Raw genomic sequence first — 21615 nt, forward strand, 5'->3', positions numbered from 1 at the left:
ATTAGCATGAATAAAACTACCTCAATAATATCAAACTCCATTACGAATATGTATGATGATATTAAATGAACTGATCATTCTTAAGACTGGAACAGATTTTCAGTTCTAAGCTCTAGCATTTAAGCAATCAAAGAAATTCATGCAGAAAATAAAAATGTAGAAAAATCTTAGATACATAACCCCAGTGAAATCTACATGAAATTAAAATTAATGAAATTAAGAACATACATTCTCTTTCCATCTCTCCCTCCTTGTTCTTTCTTTCCTTTTCTCTCATCCTATTTTGGTTCCTACAACTTAACATCATGAAAAAGTGTGTGTGTGTGTGTGTGTGTGTGTGTGTGTGTGTGTGTGTGTGTGTGTACTTTATGTGTGTGTGTTAAGGGTGCATGCAGATTTCTGGGTACAAATGTTGCTATGCTCACAAGGAGGTCATCACAAAATCTGGGATGCCCTGCTCTTACTGTTTACCCTCTTCTATGACATAGATTTTCCTCAAGCTTGTAGCTATAATGGCAGCCAAAATGTCCCAGTGGGCCACATGCCTCCACTTTTCATCTTCATGGAGTTATTGCCCTGTACATATCCACTTACTCAAGCTTGCTCATTAAAGTTCTGATGCACTGAGCCGTCCTCCAAAACTCCTTAAGAAGAAAACGTAAATTCATAGAGAAGAAATACATTAGTGCCCCCTCCATTTTTTATCTTTCATAGCATAAATCCTCACAGGCAATATTTTTAAACTGTTCTGTATTCAAGGTAATGTAGGGTTAATCTACAGGTCTCTGAAGCATATTTTCTTATTTTCTGGTAGTTTAACTTAGTTCTCAGACTAAGTTCCTGAGTACTGCTGTTTCATCTTTTCCACTTAGTAGGTCAGTTCCACAGCAGCAGTCCTATGGCTATACTAACATGTGATATATAATTTCTGTAAATTTCTATAGTTTGGAAAGCCTTCCATCTCACTCAGCTTTTCTTTCTTTCTTTCTTTCTTTCTTTCTTTCTTTCTTTCTTTCTTTCTGTCTGTCTGTCTTTCTTTCTTTCTTTCTTTTTTATAGACAGTATGATTATGAATATCTTGACCCTTAGATCTTGATTTAGCTCTTTGTTTCCTGGAATAAATTCTTTACCAGGTTACTTAAAAAGAACCAAAAGGAGTTGGCTAAATATGAAACGTCTTCCTTGAGGAATCAAATTTAATTAATATGGTGGTTAGAGTAAACATTCAAGGGCCAAAATAATTTTATCATCAAATTTCCATGACATGACTAATTTTATAACTTGCTTTTTAAAAAGTCCCAGTGACAGTTGAGTTTGTTCCCTCTTGTGAATCTCTAAGTTATATATTAGTTTTATTTAATCTCTAGCTCACTTACTCTCTTCTTGGCTGCTATTAATATTATGTTGATCCATCTGCTATTTTCAGCGTTAGTTATTTTTTAAGATTATAATTATATTAAAACATTCCTCCAAACTGTTATATACACCCACTCCTGCCTCTTCTTTAACTTCATGGCCTCTTTTTAACTTTTAAAATAATAGTTATTGCAGGTATATTTGTATTTGTATAGATATATTGTTTCTAAATATGACAACTTGGGTCCATATTTTTCTGGCTGTGTATATATTTTTAGGGTTGACTGTTTGTTACTGGACACCAATGCTGTGTTTTCCCAGAGAGGGCCATCTCTCTTAGTCCAAGATTTCCTCAGTAGTCTCTACTTCTTTATGTAGCATTGAGGCTTTATGAATTTCACTGCCATGATCATTGTTTTTATGAAAATATGTTGAGTCTAGATGGAGAATTCAGACGGATGATGGGACTTGCTGCTGGACTCCTGTGGGAGCACGGAGAGTGCTATGGAAGAATGGGGGCATGGAAAGACACAAAGAGTTCAGGAGGCACACAAGGAGACTATTAAGTCTGGCAGATCTGGACCCAAGGAGTCTTGCACACACTTGCACCAACCAAGATCAATGCATGAAGTAAACGGTTGTGCAGAGAGCTGAGAATGCCTCAGACATGAACTCTGGTGCCCCTGGTATGATCACTTCCTCCTGGTGGTGAGGACAGGCAGGCTAACAGAGGAAGGGAAAGCAGGCTATCAGGGTGAGACCTGATTGGCTGTGGTCTATGGTGGGGGAGGAGGTCTCCTTCTGTCAGAGGTCCAGGGGGAGGAGAATAGAGCAGAAAAGCAAGGCAACTTGGGAATGGATGATAACAGCAAAGGGATAACAATCAGAATATAATCTAAATAAATTTTAATAAATAAAACATTTTTAGAAATATGTTGAGTATATATCAAATAAGCCAAACTACATTCAATTTTCATGTACTCAGGTTTTTATGGTAAATTTATTATTGGTGGTTCAGAAAGTTAGTTGACCAGTATATAAAGTACATATTTTTTATAAATTTCAGAGACCTGACTCTTCTGTTTAGTATCATGTTCTTACTAGTCACTCACTTTTGTTAAACCTAAAGATAGCTCAAATCTTTCCTTCAGGGGGGGAGTAGTATATGTGCTTATATGCTCGTCTGTTCACTCAGTTGATTTGATATTTGAATTTTCCGGGTTTGTTTGTTTGTTTATTTTATTTTGTTTTTGTAAAACCACAATCCTATGTTTCAATTTTTGCATTTGCATTTTGCAAATATCAATGTTTACTAGTTGTGCAGTATTTATTTCCACAATATATTTTCTCTTTTTTTTTTTTTTTTTTTTTTTTTCAAGTTGAATTCAAGCCTCTTACTACTAGGATGTCAAACTAGAATTTTCTTTGAAATATGCAATCTAGTCAGACACTCGTTACGATGGGCCCATTACAGTTATGTCCCCAATTTACAGGCTCTTGTTACAAATAGCACGTATAGCCTTATGACAGATGTGCACAGAGTTCAGGTGATTTGCATACAAGGAGCTAACAGAGCTGGGCCCATTTAACTTAAGGGCTCAGGAAGCCTGTGCATCCCAATCACTGTACAGTAGTTACCGTCTGCTAGTCCATGTGTGAATTTATGTTGTACAATGCTGCTCACATTGTTTTGTCAGACTTGGTATTTATAATTTAGTAGGTATAAAAAACCATTTCATATCATACATTTAAGTTGTAATTTCCTAGTTCTGTTGTGGCATGCATGTCTCCATTTTTCTAGTTTATTCCTCTATAAATTGTTTTATACATCCAGCTTAATTTTTCTGCTTGACCATCTGGGCTTTGTTGTTCTTTGGGCTTTTAACGTATGTTTGTTAATACAGGCACTAAGCTATATTCTCACCATGTGTGATATGTTTTATTTTCTTTGCATTATCTCTCACTTATAGAAAAATTTTAATATGGACTGACTGATTCATGTTATTGCCATTTATTTTATAAGATCTTACCTGCTTGTGTCATATCAGAAATCTTTTATTACTGACGAAAACTTTGACTTGTGTATGTATACATTTTGAAATTAAAGTAGATTTACAGCATTTTCTCCATTCTTATCTCTTTCCAACCCCTCCCATGCTACGCCCCCTTGTTTCTCTCTCTCTCTCTCTCTCTCTCTCTCTCTCTCTCTCTCTCTCTCTCTCTCTCTCTCTCAAATTTATGACCTTTGGTCTCTTTTTGTTTGATGTTACATCTAGCATGTGTGTGTGTGTTTTAAAATTCTTATCTTTTGTGGCTATAAAAGTAAAGTATATCCAACTAAATGTACAGAAAGTGAAATATACTTCTCTAAACTTATAAATGCCTTTTACTTTTATTTAAAACAAAATTCTTGAAGAAAGAGGTGTGAGAAACCACCAAGAAGGGACCCCCAGGTAGCATGAGCACCACTCTGTTCTTGATAGTGCACAGATTCTGTCTGAAGTAATTTTAGACTGCTTTAAAGTCCTGCACCAAACCTATTGTAGATATGACTCAGACTTTGCTCTTCCCTCATCATTAAAACTGCCTATTTCTGTACAAATCTGACAGGGCGGGTTACCTGACACCATGCTGTGAATTTGAAGTGCTGCCATTAGGGGCCAGTCTACCTAAGACTCTCTGTTACATTTAGGGATGCATTTTGACTTTTCTCATGGGACCCTACCCTTAATTTGCCTAGATTTCATGGCAATCTTCTGACCTTAGCCTCCCAAGTGCTGGATTTATAGGCATGAGCCAAGATATCTAGCTACTCCTGTTTTGTTATGAATCTATATGGTGGCTGAGCAACTGTCTTGTAGGTTTCATGGACTTGACCCCTATTTTATAGCTTCATCAAAATGAGGATAATTTTATTTAAAATGACAAGTACCCACAGGCAAAAATAATCCAACTGTCCACTTGTAGTTATCATTTCTCTGAAGTTTGAGGACTATATTATTTTATTTCCTTCATATGTATGTGTGTATATACATCTATCTACCTATCATCTCTGTTTATATACATACATATATGTATTATATAACTTAAAAACGTTAGTTATTTTTCAGGTAAAATATCAGACTAAATTATTAATCTATCATTATAAGAAAACAAGCCTAGTTTAATGGCTTTATTGAATAAAGCTTTTATTTTTTTTTTCCATTTATCTATTCTGTAGCCTCTAGCTACAAATGGGTTAGGTTTTGTTGTTGTTTGTTTTTTGTTGTTGTTGCTGTTATTTTGTTTTTGTTTGTTTGTTTGTTTGTTTGGGTTTTTTTTTTTTTGGTTGTTGTTTTGTTTTTTGGGACACAGTTCCTCTGTGTAACCCTGGCTGCCCTAGCCTCACTCTGTAGAACAGGCTGACCTCTAACTCATAGTGATCAGCCTAACTCTGCCTACTGAGTGCTGGGATAAATGGTATGCACCACCACACCCAGTTAGTTTTGTTTTTGTTTTGTTTTGTTTTCTATCTCTGTTTTCTGTAATCTAATTACTCTCTGATATTTCATTTAATCCTGTTTCATGAAGACATTCTTGCCTTATTATTCTTTCAACTTCTCAGATTAAAAAAAAACACAACACTCAAACAAGACAACGTTTATAGTGTGAGTAGAAAAACACCAGCATTAGGGAACAATATTTGCAAAGTAAACCAGAGTTGTACATTAATGTAATGGAATTATACACCCTTTTCAGGAAAAACATTCAGAAAGAATGTGAAGATGTAACTCACATGTGATCTTAGAAGTCAAGACATGTGCCTTTGGGACCTTTGTACTTCTGCTAGGTTGCCTCGTACAGCCTCGATATGAGAAAATGTGCCTGGTTTTATTGTGATTTGTAATGCCATATTCTGTTGGTATCTCTGGAAGGCTTAGTTTTTTTTTTCTGAGGGGAGGAGAAGGGGGTGGATTTGTGGGTGGGGAGAGAGGGGAGGGAGAGGGAGAGGGAGAGGAGGTGAGGGAGGGAAAGTGCAGTAGAGTTGTAATATATGTGAGAAGAAATAATAAATGAAAAAATTTTAAATTAATAAATGGAAAAATTAACTTTAAAAGAGGGTCAAGGTATGTCATCAGGGTAGCAATGTTGTGACTTCAGTACTCCTGTCACTGTGTTTAATGACCTTTTCTATTTACATTCTTAAATATTAAATTACTATCTAGGGCATTGAAAATCCCTTTTCAGAGATATACATGTTGTTTATTTGAAAGAAATGATGTGCTAAGGATATTAACCTATTGCTATTGAAACTATTCTATCAAAATTGTATTAGATTCTAATTTCAAGTATATGTAGTTATTCTCTTTTTGTCTTTAACATATTTACACATTATAACTAAAGCATTCAATATTCCATGTTTATAGAACACCTTACATCATTAAATTTTTTCTGAATTATTTTTCTCGTGAGTTAAAACTATACGAATACCTTCTGTATTTCATATCTTGAGTAAGAAACTTATAAAAATATCTAGAATATCTTGATCCTAAGATTTAAGTAATAATGGGGAAATATTTTGAAGGGAGGTTGATAGACACTGAAGACAAGTGGGAGATTACCAATGTTGAATCTAGAAAAACTACAGGAGGAAATTAGTCTATTAGAGGGTTAGAGTCAAGAAGAAAAAATAAAACAAAGTGAAGAAACTCTTCTTGATGTCACACTGGTCACTAATAATCTCTATAACTATAAAATGATTAATGCTGAATAGGGAAAGGAAAGCTTTCTTTTACAGAATTCCACATCATAAACATGAAGCTATAGAAACTGAAAAAGATCGCCATCATAAGTTCTGATTAATTATGATGGCTATGTTACTGATTGATGCAAAATCTAGGGTGATTTTTTATGAGACATAAGAAAGACATTTGTATAAACTCAATGCATTCTCCATAGGAGAGCCATCAATTCCATCAATTATAAATAAATTCATAGTAACTTAACTTGGTGAAAACTGGCAGGGACATAGAAAGCAATTAATCAGCTATCACTTTCTTAGTCATAAGACAACCTGATATCATGTGATGCAGCTAAACACCATGTAGAGGGAAACCATCAAAACTGCTTATATTTAAAAAGTATGCTGAAAGGCATAAAATGGTATTTTAGGAGTAACAGAAGGACCAAGCATGGTGGTGCACGCCTTTAATCCCAGCACTTGGGAGGCAGAGGCAGGCGGATCTCTATGAGTTCGAGGCCAGCCTGGTCTGCAAAGTGAGTCCAGAACAGCCAAGGCTACACAGAGAAACCCTATCTCAAAAACAAAACAAAACAAATAAGTAACAGAAAAGAAAAAAAAAAAACAAAGGTAGGTTAGATCACAATTGTTAAATATCTGTTTATTTGGGAAGTCTTTAAAATTAAGTTTGGTATTTTTGTGTTTTTTCTTGTGTATTTTTTTATGACCTCACCATACTTTGTGTTTGTTTTTTAACTATTGTCTCTTTGGGTGTTGAGTTACTTTATTATGTCATCATGTTACATTTAATACTCAAGCCACTCATTTCCTTTCTTCTTTGCTTATAATTATGTAAAGCAATACATTTCTTTCCTCTGTAGTCCTATTTTATGTTGACACAGTGTGTTTAGCTTCTTTTACTGCATTTGTTTAAGCCTTTTGAAATTTCCTTCTAATTCTTGAGGGTTTTTTTTTTTTTAAATAAGAATTTAACAATCTACTTTTAATAACATAATATATTTTAGGCCTGGCATTTCAACTTTCTTTTTTTTTTAAATTTTATTTAATTAATTTATTCAGATTACATCTCAATTGTTATTCCATCTCTTGTGTCCTCCCGTTCCTCCCTCCCTCCTGCTTTCACCCTATTCCCCTCCCGTAGGTCTAAGATCGAGGGGCACCTCCTCCCTCACTATATGGTAATAGACTATCAGGTCTCATCGTGGTAGCTTACTTATTTTTTCTCTGAGTGCCAACAGGTCTCCCCACCATGGGGAAGTGGTCAAATATGGGGCACCAGCATTCATGTGTGAGTCAGACCCCACTCTTCACTTAACTGTGGAGAATATCTTGTCCATTGGCTAGATCCGAGAAGTTGTTCGATCTTTACTGCAAGTATTGTCCTTGGTTGGTGCAATAGTTTGAGCAGAACCCCTGGGCCCAAATCTGCGGATCATCATTGCCTTGTAGCTTTCTAGGTCTATCTGGATCCTTCTATTTACCCCATTCTCCCATACTTCTCTCACCTAGAGTCCCAATAGGATGTCCGTACAACTATCCCAATCTCCTGGCAAGTGAATACATTCATGGGACATGGCTTTTGGGCTAGTGTCCAATTATAAGTGAATAAATATCATGTGTGTCTTTCTGCTCCTGGGTTAACTCATTCAGTATGATCATTTCTAGTTCCCTCCACTTGTCCACAAATTTCGGGATTTCCTTGTTTTTTATAGCTGAGTAGTATTCCATAGTGTAAATGTACCACAGTTTCTTTATCCATTCTTCAATTGAGGGACATTTAGGTTGTTTCCATGTTCTGGCTATTATGATTAAGGCCACTATGATTTTTTAATTTTTTATTAAATTATTCATATTACATCTCAATTGTTATCCCATCATTTGTGTTCTCCCATTCCTCCCTCCCTCCTGCTTTCACCCTACTCCCCTCCACCAGATCTATGACCGAGGGGGACATCTTCCCCACTATATGGTCATAAGCTATCAAGTCTCATCTTGGTAGCTTGCTTATTCTTTCTTTGAGTGCCACCAGGCCTCCTCACCAAGTGGAGGTGGTCAAATATGCAGCACCAGAGTTCATGTCAAAGTCAGTCCCCGCTCTCCATATAACTGCTGAGAACGTCCTGTCCCTTGAGTAGATCAGAGTAAAGGTTCGATGTTTACTGTTGTATTGCCCTTGGTTAGTGCAATAGTTTGAGCTGACCCCCTTGGGCCCCAATCCACCCATCATAATGTTGTTATCGTAGATTTCTAGGACCCTCTGTATCCATCTATTACCCCATTCTTCCATACTTCTCCACTGAGAGTCCCAATAAGATGTCTTCCCCTCTATCCCACTTTCATGATATGTGAAGACTTTCATGGGACATGCCCCTTGGACTAGTGTCCAGATATAAGTGAGTATATACAATTTGACTCTTTCTGCTTCTGGGTTAATTCACTCATTATGATCATTTCTAGTTTAATTCATTTGTCCACAAATATTGGGAATTCCATGTTTTTAATAGCTAAGTAGTATTCCATAGTGTAAATGTACCATAGTTTCTTTATCCAATCTTCTACTGAGGGACACTTAGGCTGTTTCCATGTTCTGGCTATTATGAATAAGGCCGCTATGAACATGGTTGAGCATATGTCTTTGTTGTGTGCTGGAGCATCTTCTGGGTATATTCCAAGCAGTGGAATAGCTGGATCTTGAAGAAGCCTTTTTCCAAGTTTTCTGAGATAGTGTAAGGCCATTATGATTGCTGAGTTTTTGATCCTCAAATTTGTTGCCTTACTTACTTCATCTAGAAGTTAATTTTTTTATTATTTTAAACTCTCAAGGATGCTTTGGGGTTGTCTTTTCTTCTCGTGCTTGTGTATGATATGCATGTATGTGCAGTTACAATGAGTAGTCACAAGCACTTGGGAACATGTACCTGGGTTAATGTCCTGTCTCCTCATAACTTGATCTATATACTGTACAGTAAATGCTTTAAGCAATGAACTATATCAAAATTGTCATAAAGTTGTGTAAGTGGGTTGCATTGTGGACTGACTGTGAGTTTTTAACCATTTCTTGGATTTAGGAAGACATAGGACTTAGTAAACAAATTATGAAGCTTCTTTGCAATATGCAACTACTATTCCATACTACAAATAAATGTTTATATTTACAATAGTAAAAAGAACCCATTGGGAATACAATGTGGAAAAAAGTATCCAGAGTCTAATTCACTTTATACTTTTGTGGTGTACATATTGAAAATAAAAACTAATTGTTAGAATGGGATAAAAAGAGTACTGCACAGTTCCCCTTTTGATTTTTTTCATCTACTATTCAGTGACTTTATAATAAATTTACATTTGAACAGGCACCTCACCAACTGAACCATTGTGCTATTTGGAGCTCAGGGGTTCCATACAAATGAAAGACTGAGAGCAAGTAGCATCAGTAGAGAGTAGCCAAGGGAAGAGTGGAGTCTTGCTGTCAACACTGGCATAATGGAAGTACAAATAAGGATACATAGAAAATCATAGGATTACACCATGTTGAGCTCCAACAGCATGTTGAAAGAAACTCACTTGTGCTAAGACTGCTTTTATAGCATTACATGGTGCCTGAAAGAGCACATATCAAGGATATCTTTTTGTATTTAGTGAACTCTCTGATGATATCTGAGGATAATGTGGAAAGAATTTATAATGTAGGCATTACCATAAGAAAAATACAGAAATTAACATAGAGAAATATTTATCCAAAAAAAATATGGTCTAATTTAGTGCAAATGGAAGCAGCTAAGATAAAAGAAGCTAAGAAAGAAATATGAAGGTAATACCAGGAAAAGTTAACAGGTCTGGATCTTGTTATGTGTACTAAGACGAATTAAGCTGTATGGGCACATGAGTGCTATAATCAGGAGTGTGCTTACAGCCTATTAACCTATCAAAATTATAGTTTATGACCAGGTGTTCAAATATAAATCTCATGAGCAGTAGGGGATGCTCATGCTGGAAGCATGTACCAGTACATCAAGGGCTTAGAAATATCAGTGTTTTGTTCCACAATGAAAAAGGCTTCTTCAGAATTCAGTGTTTATACTCTGCAAAGTGCATCTTTTTATTTCTTTTTTCCCTAAGCCTCTCTGTATTTCTTTCACTTCAAAGTTACAAAGCATACACTTTCAGCTTTACTTTCTCAGATGTGCTCCAAGAAATGAGACAATGATTCTCTGAGTTTTTTCATAAATTTCTTTTCTTTTTTTTTTTTAACTTATTCAATTTACAACCCATTGCCGTCTTTTTATTTCTAATAGAGACAGTTCATTATTTTTGTTGTCACAAATAAAAATGAGATTTTTATACATTTTACTGATTCTGTGGGCTTCTGAACTGTTTTGATCTGCAACTAGAGTAAGAGATTACATAAACTACACATAGCATGGAAAAACATTGAGTATGAATGTTCACTCTATATTAGGTGTTTTGTTGTTACTTCATAAGTGCATTCAGGTTGTTTTTCTGCACCAAAACTACCTATTCACATAAAATAAACTATATTTCAAAATCAGAACTCCTGAATTGTTAACAGGAATGCTATATAGAGACAAATAACTTTAAAGTTCCTTATTTTTCTTGTAGTTTTTAATAATATACTCAAAGCATTAATTCATCAACATCTGTCATAGAATGTAAGTTAAACAATGTTCTTTACATTCATTTTACTTTGAATATTCTCTAGAAAAACCTCCTTAATCACTTCTCTCTTATATATATATGTGTATATGTATGTATATATATGTATGTATATATATATAACTGTTTTTACATTACACATATGTGTGTATATAAGAAAAAAGTAATATGTGTATATATACATATATATGGATGTACATATTAGTATTTATATATTTTCTTTGTTCTTTACAGACAACATTCATCTTCGAGTTCTTGAATCTTCCCCAGTTGGCACAGCTGTAGGAAGTGTAAAGGCAACCGATGCTGACACGGGGAAAAACGCTGAAGTAGATTACCATATTATTGATGGAGATGGGACAGATATGTTTGACATTATAACTGAGAAGGACACACAGGAAGGCATCATCACTGTGAAAAAGGTATTCAGCGTCCCCATAATAAGTGTATCTGTTTAAAGAGTAGAGATTGCATTGTGTCCCATTTGCTTTTTCATTAGCTATGAAAAGAGATAGCACTGTTGGTTCAGTTGTTTTTTTAGGACTGTAAATGAGAAGGTCTGATACCACAGACCCATTTAGACATTCTGACAAACCTGGGATTTGAACAGAAAACATGCAAGTAAATATATGTGTAATTATATTTCTTAGCAATGTTATTAAAAACTCACTGTAAAAACAATGTTTTCTTAAGAGCAATTAATAACCAATAGTGGCAATATATCATCACAGTTGGAAGCATAAAAATAGCAAGCTATCCAGATGTATGAGCCAATAATTAGAGTTGCTAATAAAAAGAGACAGAATGGATTGGAACTTAATTTAATTGTTCACATTTTCCCTTCTGCCATATAAATTAATATTTTATGCTAACATATGCTCAGTGATAGAATTTAGAGGTAGCCAGGTTTTATTGTAGTTGGCTCTATTATTACAAGAAAAAGTAAGAAAATTTTTTATTTATATCCAAATGCAATGCCATGAAAAGAGTAACTATTAAGGTACTGGAAACCAATACAGTTATCCCGAGATGCTGTTGAAGGAAAAGGACACATAACTAGCTGTTACTTTGAGTGACTAACAGTGCTAAAAAGCCACATTTTCTCATAGCCAGAAAGGAGCAATAACCAAGCATAAAGTAGCAGTAATTCCAAAGGAATCTTTTGCTTTTCTGATTAAGACGATATACAAACATTAAGCAAGCAACATTTTTGCAAAATACTTATGAGTCAAGGGATTATATTTTAATTCTGTGACACTTAAATTATCTTAATAACAAATGTTCTTTTTATTTTATTATACATCACAAATTTGTATACTCATAAGCTTGGTATATATTTTTCTTACATTGATGGAAATACTTTCACATAGATTTTTTTAAATGTCTCATATGTTTAAATTATAATTTTTTATAAAATTGAATCATATCTTGTATGACATCAAGTACATGTACATACAGAAGTGCATAACATATCAAACCATGCTTTATATGGAATTACCATCCTTATGAAATAAGCTATAATATTCATCCAAATTTCTACATACAAAAATCAAAATATTTTTCTACGTCGCCAAAACACTGCATATAGGACACCTACAATTATAAATTGTAGGCACAACGGAAAACGGTGTCTAATTTTTGTTACTTTTTACTAATGAACAGTTTGTAGTATTTTAAAATCCTGCTGTGACTGGAGGCGAACAGACATCCCACTATTCAAATGCTAATGTCAAGACTTTTGTGTTTATACAGCCACTTGACTATGAGAGCCGAAGACTTTACACTCTGAAGGTGGAGGCAGAAAATACCCATGTGGATCCACGTTTTTATTACCTAGGGCCATTCAAAGATACTACAATGGTGAAAATCTCCATAGAAGATGTGGACGAGCCTCCTATTTTCAGTAGATCCTCCTATCTGTTTGAGGTTCATGAGGATATTGAAGTGGGCACAATCATTGGCACTGTAATGGCAAGAGACCCAGACTCGGCTTCCAGTCCTATCAGGTATTTTTGTTAACATGTAAGATTAAAAGAAACAGGTTTCAAAGGCTCATAGAGACCATGAAATTACCACTGCTTACTAGAGTCTCTGTAAATCTCTATAAAGTTGCTGTACACAGAGTTTAAGAGGTGGTTTGAATGATATGTCATAGGCAACGTATACACCAGCGTTATAGTTTTCTGGCTCTTCCCTTTTCTATTATATTAATGGTTTATGTCATGTGTTTGAATCATTAGAAGTTTGACTGTTCTGATCACGGATACACATTAATGATACATAGTTGGTATATACGGGTAGAAAGGCATACTCCATCTATGGCAAAACTGAAGACTTTGATGTTGTGTTTTTTCTCTTTTTCTTCTTGTACAGCTATTTTTAAGGTTTGAATATTCAGTAATACCAGAATCGTTTCTGTACTTGTTTGCTTTCCTTCCTATGCAATTTCAAAGGGACATGAGATGTGATGGACATATAATAAACAGGATTCAAAGTTTTCATTGACATTTTCACTGGTGCATTAGAGAAATATAACTATCTATGTTCACTGTTCAGCATAAAATTGTACATTTCCCCTTATCTGTTAGTTTTTTGTGGGTTTTGGGTTTTCTTCTTTAATCTAATTCTCATGAAGATGAATTAAGTGGGATGCGACCCACTTAAGTATGAGTTCAAATGTTTGTTCTGCAGTTTCTGAATGAACTCTTGTGAATTGTTCAGCTTTAAAATGTGAAGAACCTTCAGTTTCATGTTTCATGGGACTCTGAGTGTACTCAAGTGAACAATTCTGTTTTTTTCTGGCAGTCTTCAAATCGTACTAGGCAGGAAGTAATATAGCTCTCTATGTAATTTATTCACACATGTTATGCAAATCATCTTATATTCATGCATTCCACACCAAGTTATGTACTGGCAGAAGAAAAAGAGTATCCTACTTGCCAACTGAACTTTGCCAGAAAGGCCTCTATTCTAGATGTTTATTAAAATTTCTATATTGCATAGGTTCTCATTTTCTTTGAATTTTTTAAAATAACTAATATAGACATTTGATTTTTCCCGTTAAATACATAACATTTTCAAGCCAGAGATGCACCAGAAGTAGGTTCTACTCTTGGTTATTGTTTCGAAAACAGCTTTTAAATTATGATACATTGGTTTTGCCTGTTTGTTTTAAGTCAGCTCATGTAACTCATACTGATCACAACCATTATCATGTACTCAAAGGTGACCTTAAAGTTCTGGTCTTCCGGTCTTTACCTTCCAAGTTCTAGCATTTCTGGCCTATGCCACTAGAGGCATGCTTTGCAGTTTTGAGGAGTCAAACCAGGAGCTTCAGAATGCTAGGCAAGAACCCTGCACAAACATGCCAAATGACCAAAATATACTGTTTCTATTTGTTCATTTTCAGTCTGCTTGTTTGAAAAGTGTGTTGTACTTTTCACTTTGTTTCTTAAATTTTTTTCCAGAATATGCTTAAACTAAATTATTTTATTTATGCATAAACAATATATACTGTCATGAGGGATGAATTCAGCCAAGTGGTATTGTTATAATAACAAGGTGTTTCTCAACACAATAATATAGAGTGGTAAATTTCATACATAAAATCTATCTTTTGGCATTTACACATAAATTAATATGTTTAATAACTACACTTATCTATGTACTAGAGAAAAAAATATATTTACATATGCTAGATATGATGACCTACATGACAATGAGTTTACTCCATGCTGATTGTGGTATATTTTGACTTCCTTCTACCTTAGATATAGAAGATGAAAATAAATAGTCTTAGATGTTATGGTTTACTTAGAACCTAGATGTATCTTTTGTTTGTTTGTTTGTTTGTTTGTTTTCTAGACAAGGTTTCTCTATGTAGTCTTGGCTGTCCTGGACTCTCTTTGTGTCCCAACTGGACTCGAACTCATGGTGATCACCTGCGTCTGCATCCAGAGTTCTGTGATTAAAGGTGTGTGCCACCACACCTGGCCTGAACACACACTTATATATTATAGATAATGCTTTATACACCCATGCATTCATCCTTTTGACAAAAATAGAAAATATTTAGAAAAATTCTGCCTGTACTAAACAGACATAGGCTTTTCATCGGTATCAGTATATATTTGCATTACATTAGGAGTTGAAAAAATCCCTAGGTGATGTAAGGGATAGAAAAAGACAATAGTTGGAAAATAAGATTGGGTTTAGGCTGAACAAATAAAGATTTTTTGAAACCTACTATCACACATTTAGGTCATATTAGATTTCAAAACATCTACAAGTGATGTAAGGCTTGCAGGATTTCTATATGGCTGTTTGAATTTTATGCCAGTTTATAATCTGATCATCAGCATCTGAGAAATTTGGTTTCAACTGGAACTAATTTCCAGTTATATCAAGGAAATATTATAGACACTCGGAGATAATATGGTTGCTATTGTCATACATTTGTGGGATGGTTCACATTATATATGGTAAAAGGGTTTTATTTAGGGTAACTCGTTTATACATAAATCAAAGAATTTTGTTTAAGCATATTCTGGAAATAATTTTTAAGATGCAAAGTGAAAATTACCACATAATTGGCAAATAAACAGATAGCAATAAAAATATGCTGTGAATCACATTTCAAAAGGCAGATCCTGCCTGGCAAGATGGCTCAGAGGATAGGCACTGTTCCTGCCAGGTTGATGACTGGCTTTAAAGTCTTAGGAGCCACATGATGGATCAAAAGAAATTATCATGGAGTAGTTTGTTCTCTGGTCTCCATGTATACACTGTGGTATGTGCATACACACACACACACACACACACACACACACACACACACACAAACACACTATAAAAATTAAGTTTAATGCAGATTTCTTATGTCTGCTTTATAGATACTGTCAAATAATCCTCAATAGTATTTTATTACTGTTTAAATTGAAGTACAGTAACAAGGAAGAACACACATAAAAAGAACATACATGTCCTATGAGAGACTCCATCTATTGGGGGATCGGGACAGATGCTGGCAATAGAAGTCAGACTCTGGGTGAAGAACTGTGAATTGTTTAGGAAGAGTTGGGGGATGGAAGGACCAGGGTTGTCAGACGCTCCACAAGGAGACTATTAAAGTTAGCATCTGGGCCCAAGGGGGCCTGCACAAACTGCTTCACCATCCAAGGACATTGCAAGCAGAGAACCTAGACACCCCCTGTTCAGATGTAGCCAATGGACAGCTCATTCTCCACATGATGAGGGGCAGGAGCGAGAGATGTCTCTGACAGGAACTCTGGTACCAGTGGTTTTATCACTGCTCCTTGCCTGAGAGGCCCTGTGCCCACATGGAGGAAGGGGATACAGCCTATCCTGATGAGACTTCATAGGCTGTGGTCAGGAGGTGGGGGAAGAGGACCTCACCAGTCAGAGGTCTAGGAGAGGTGAATAGGGCAGAAGAGGGAGGGAGGTTGGAACCAGGAAGATAAGCGCCTTGAGATTACAATCGGGTTATAATATGAATAAATAAATTTAATAATAATAATAATATTATTATTATTGCGAGTGGTCACTGATACACTATATTTATTGTGTTTTATGTATTAATCAACACATTGCAACTTCATATCTTATTCCTCCACAAGTAAGGGACTTTGAGGTTTTCCAACATGCCAAATAATGAAGTATTTTCTCTAATTTCATAATTATTTGCATATTTTTCTCATACTTGAAAGTATTGTCCACTAAGAGAAGCTTGCCTGTGAGAGTCAAGTAATATTCAGTGAGTGTCATTTAGAATCTGGTGCTGAGTCCTGGTAACACTAGCAGTAGGATTGATAATTTCCTCATTTCCTATTTCAAATTTGTGTTGAAACAACTTAAAATACAGTGTCACAAATGGTGAGAATTAGTATAGGATAGTTTAAGTTAGAAGGTTGCAAACTGTTTCTGCTGCCATGGACCATCATGGAAGACTGTTAGAAGGAGGTAAAAATTTAACTTCGTTTTTTTAGCAGTGAGTTAATTTTTTATTTGCAAATTATTCCAGTGGCAGGCATATAATGATTTACTTTATTTGATTATGGCAAGATATGTGGTTTGATAAAGATAACGGTGCTTACCTTGATTATGCCACCCTGGTGACATATGCTGGCATTATGCTTTCAAACAACATACAGCAAGATGCCTGATACCAGCTTCCAGAAGCATTGTCTGTATTTATTTATAAAGATTATATTCTTTACAAACATATAAGCATTTTTATACTGAACTGTAGTATTTTAAAATATTTTAAGACATTTTTTATAATGATACATGCAATTTAAAAGCATGAAGCTGCATTGATATCACACACACAGCTAGAAATCACAAGTTGACAATGTACTTACTGATTTGATGAAAACAGTGTTGCCTCCAATTTTATTATGAATAAAAAAGACTGAGTTTCTATCATTGACCATTTATAATGGGCAATTGTAATACTTATGATTGGAAGGTTTGGTTACTGTGTACAGTCAGTTGATAATAAAACTACATGTGATGCACACTATTCTGTGTCCCAGATTACATCATCATCAGTTGACTTTATATGGCAACAGGGATTAGTTTAAGTATTGCACATTGGTAGAACTTGTGTCTCTATGCAAAATAAGGTGCTGGTTCATGCCTTGAGTGATGCATGTGTAGCTATTCCAGTTGGCAAAACTGCAATAGTTCATAGTCTACATCAGCTCTGTGGTTTCCTATAATCATGAGTAAAATGTATATCTTTATATTTTATCATTTGTTTCTACAAACCATCAAATTATTTCCATGCATTTTCTTTATCATCTATTTTTACCGTATTTTTAGATTTACTTTGGATCGCCATACCGACCTTGACAGGATCTTTAACATTCACTCTGGGAATGGATCACTTTACACGTCAAAGCCCCTTGATCGGGAACTATCTCAATGGCACAATCTTACCGTTATAGCCGCCGAGATCAGTAAGGAATTATATTAAATGAATATTTTATATTGTGAATATTTTGCTTCCTGAATTTTACCATATTTGTATGTTCATTTTATGTTGAAATAATTCTCTCTATACAAACTAAATTTCACGGTGCATTTTAACTAGTTTTTTTAATGTCAATTTTTTTCATCATTTCCGTTATTTCTAAACTGAGGAATAGCTAAACATATTGCAGCTATATTAAAATGTTATTTCTTCTCTTTCGGGAATTTTGACCTGCCTTGAGTATTGAATTGTCTAAATGTCTCTTTTATGCCCAGTAGATATTTGGTTTATTTAAAATAATGTTAAGTGTTGAAACATTTAGGATATATAAATTTAGTATATTATTTTGATATTTTTCAAGTTGTTTTGAATATATTTTGGTTATTTCTTCCGTTTGTAAATTTGAAAGTTCTTTGTATTTATAATTTTGTCTTACATCTTTAATCTTAAATTTATTCATGTTTTTATTAACAGTATTTTTCACATTATTTCTCTTTTGGGTATAGATTCCCTGTAATCATTTTGAAATTCTGGTCTACTGGTCAGGAGTTCCCTTTACACATTTTCTGGAAGTTTTTTTTTTTTTTTTTTCTCCTTTGATGGTGAAGGAAACTTGCTGGGTATAATTATCTTGGTTGGAAGCTGTTTTCTATCACATGAGAACACATCTCTGCATTTAGAATTCTTCTGAGCTATCTTCTATTTGTGTAGTGTGTTTGCCTTTAAATGTGCTTGACATTGCTCTCTGTTGCAGACTGTAATATGCTTTCTTTGTTTTGGACTTTTGAACAATTTTCCTATGTTGTGGTGAAGTGCATTTATGATCATGTATGTTAGAGGGTCTAAAATTTAGGCTCTAAATGCTTCTTGAACTGAGATGCCCATGTTTTCCCCAAGATTTGCAGAGTTTATTGCTTTTATTTTACTAAAAAGGTTTTCTATGCCCTTTTCTCTCAGATATGCCAGTAAGTGAAAAATTTGTTTATTTAAGAGTACCCCACAGCTCTTACATTTTCTCTCAATGCTTTCATACTGTTTTGTTCTGTCTGTCCAACACTACCAATACAAAAAATGTGTCTTCAGGCTCTATTCTTTCCTTTTGCTTAATCTATCTCTTACTGAAGCTGTCAACTAATTTTTCATTCTGACCTTTTAGAGTATGTTATTTCCTCTGTGATGTTTGTCCAGTTCTATTTCAGATCTGCTGCCTTTTTAAAAATTCATTTAATTGTTAGCGGCTTTATTTATTTTCCTTGCTTTTTATGGTGAGAATTGTTCACATCTTGAAATTCACATCATTTTGGCTGCTATATGATGGCCTCCTTAACTCTTTATAATAACTCCCTCTAATAAGGAGCTATCAGTCCTGTGTTGGATTCACAACACTTATGGAAAGATAAGGCAAGCTAGAGAAAAAAGCAAGTGTAATGCCTTGAGATATGTATAAATTGGGCACTTTATTTCCTCCAGGTGAAATCCAGTGCTGGGTGTGTCTCACTAATGCTATAAAGTCCGAGTTTAATCTTCCAACATTTTTTTCCCTCATGCATCTTGATCTAGCAGAGCTAAACGTAGAAAGTAGCCAGCTCCAAGTTCTCATACCCACAGCAGGCCAGGATGCAAGCAGAGATTACTCTTAAGGACTTTAAATTAGAATTTCTCATGATGATAATTTTATTAACCTGATTGTTGAAGAGCTTAGTCCATGGAGATTTTTGTAATTTTAAAGTCACGATGCCTGAAGCCATAAACTGGGAATCAAATTGATTATTTGATTTCTAGATCTAACAATTAATTCTGTGCATGCTTTAAAAAACAATCAATAGTTCATCCAATAAGAAAATAGCAAGTTAAAGTCTGAGATGCATACATTTCTAAAATAGCAGCAGATTTTGCCCCAGAGAGGAATGCATCATTGTTTGTGGAGGTCATTGTCACTGTTCAGTAGACTGTTGAAAATCATTATGGATCCAGACGTGACTACTAATACCCACAGAAAGCCAGAGTCTGGATGAGAGTGATGTTGGGGAGGTCCTCAAACTACAAAAGCATTGTCAAATCCTACAGAAAAAAAATTCAAACATCATTACGAAATTTGAGATGGTATCAACAAGGCTATAACTTAAATTTATAGTCCATTACATCATAAGAGAGGTAGAATGTCATATACTCCAGCTGATAAAAACTTTTTCATAGTCCCCAACTCCTTGTATCAATTATAAGTTAGAACAGCTCTGTACACTTTTAACAAGAAGCTTCAATTTTTACCTGAGCCATACTGAGAAACTGCCTATAAATCACACACAGGTAATATTTAATCTACACATAGCCATGAAGACAGAGCTATTAGAAGCAGTTATTACAGACCAAGACCAGGTCTGAGTCATCTAGAGACTCTGTATTGTGCATATATTCTAGTCAAACCACCATTAAAAGCCTCAAACTAGTGAGTTTAGCTTCATAATTCTAGCTGGGATCTGAAATAAAGATTCACTCATGCCTTCATCAAAGACCGTGCTTTGTTGGGGGAGTTATAAACATCAGTGTCTTTTAAGGCTACACATTTAAAAACATACTTTTTCCTATAAGAAAAACTTCTATTTCTTCGTCTTCCCCCATATCTAATTAGATCCAATTTGGAGCTTCTGGATCCTGATTGTTTGTGCTGTGTGCTCAGCTCAAGATCCTTATTCAAGCTCACTGAACTTGGAATTGCATTTTCTATTTCAGATACTTTGAGAAATTTAACTTCTAAAGCTAGTTGAAGTAATTATGATTCTGTAAAAAGCTAAGCCAATTACTTCTTAAGAGCTAAGCCTATTCTTGCCCTTAAGTGAAATCAATCTGTGGAATAAGTGCTGGAAATGCCCACCTGCCAAGCACATGTAGCCAGAGTCCCATTATGCTGTTCTGGGCATTCAGTGCCATGAGAATGGATGAAAAAAAAAACATAAGAGTTGTTTCACCCAACTTTAAGTACTGGTTTGATGGTAAGTTTGTCCCACACCAAGCCTTTGAGCAGGACAGAGGCTGTATAAATGAACCTTTCACCAATGTGTTCCCAGGTCCCGCCTCTAACAGTTTAATTCTATATTGCACAGCAAAATCCACATCATGTGACAAGTACGGTCTGACTCAGGTAATTATGCAGTGCATTACTCCATGGCATAATTCTTTTCTTTCTTTAAAAAAATTATTTAAAATACCAGGTGAAAAATGCAAAACTCTAAAATCAAGGTCACAATCAGTAACTTCACAATAAATCTGGGACATTAGAACACATAGGAAATCATGGCATTCCTATCATTACATATGATAATGCATATATATATATATATAATTTATATTAAAAATGTTCAATGCATGCAGAAAAGTTCCAGTTCTTTCTTTTTTTTTTTTTTTTTTTTTTTTTGAAAGCCTGACTATTCAAGAGAATGATTCAAGCTTATCTCCTTCTGGATGATAGGAAAAGCTTATGAATGCACAAGAAAGGCCTCACTTGAGGACATGCATCCTGAAAGTCTTTATAGCTCATGCCTTCTTGTTATAGTACATTTTCCCTGAAGGATTCTGAGGGAGATTCAGGTGGTAAATATAAGCCAGCTGCTATTCAGCATTCCTTGGAATGCTTTATATTTTTATTTATACATAAGCTGTAGCATCTGCCAGCAAAAAGATTAGTGTAAGCACTGTATTCTGAGTAGATGACTCCAGGCCTTATGTTTTATGAAGCACATCCATCCCTTGTGGATTTAGCTTTGGATTCAAAGAACCTCAAGTTATTTAGAAGGAGGCGGAAGAGACTTCCTATTGTGTTAGGAAAGGGTCTCGCAAAGCAATTTCTTACATA

At 34.9% G+C, this 21615-nt stretch overlaps 1 protein-coding gene across 1 annotated transcript in view; it reads left to right on the forward strand.

Moving 5' to 3' along the window:
- Positions 1-21615, forward strand: part of Cdh10 (cadherin 10) — a 193382-nt gene that overhangs the window by 155192 nt on the left and 16575 nt on the right. The window contains exons 6-8 of the mRNA XM_051150993.1: positions 11006-11193; positions 12524-12777; positions 17615-17751. Of these exons, the coding sequence (XP_051006950.1) occupies positions 11006-11193; positions 12524-12777; positions 17615-17751 (579 nt within the window). The remainder of the gene's footprint in view (positions 1-11005; positions 11194-12523; positions 12778-17614; positions 17752-21615) is intronic.

Source organism: Acomys russatus, chromosome 9 (assembly GCF_903995435.1).
Source record: "Acomys russatus chromosome 9, mAcoRus1.1, whole genome shotgun sequence".
NCBI classification, from domain to species: domain Eukaryota; kingdom Metazoa; phylum Chordata; class Mammalia; order Rodentia; family Muridae; genus Acomys; species Acomys russatus.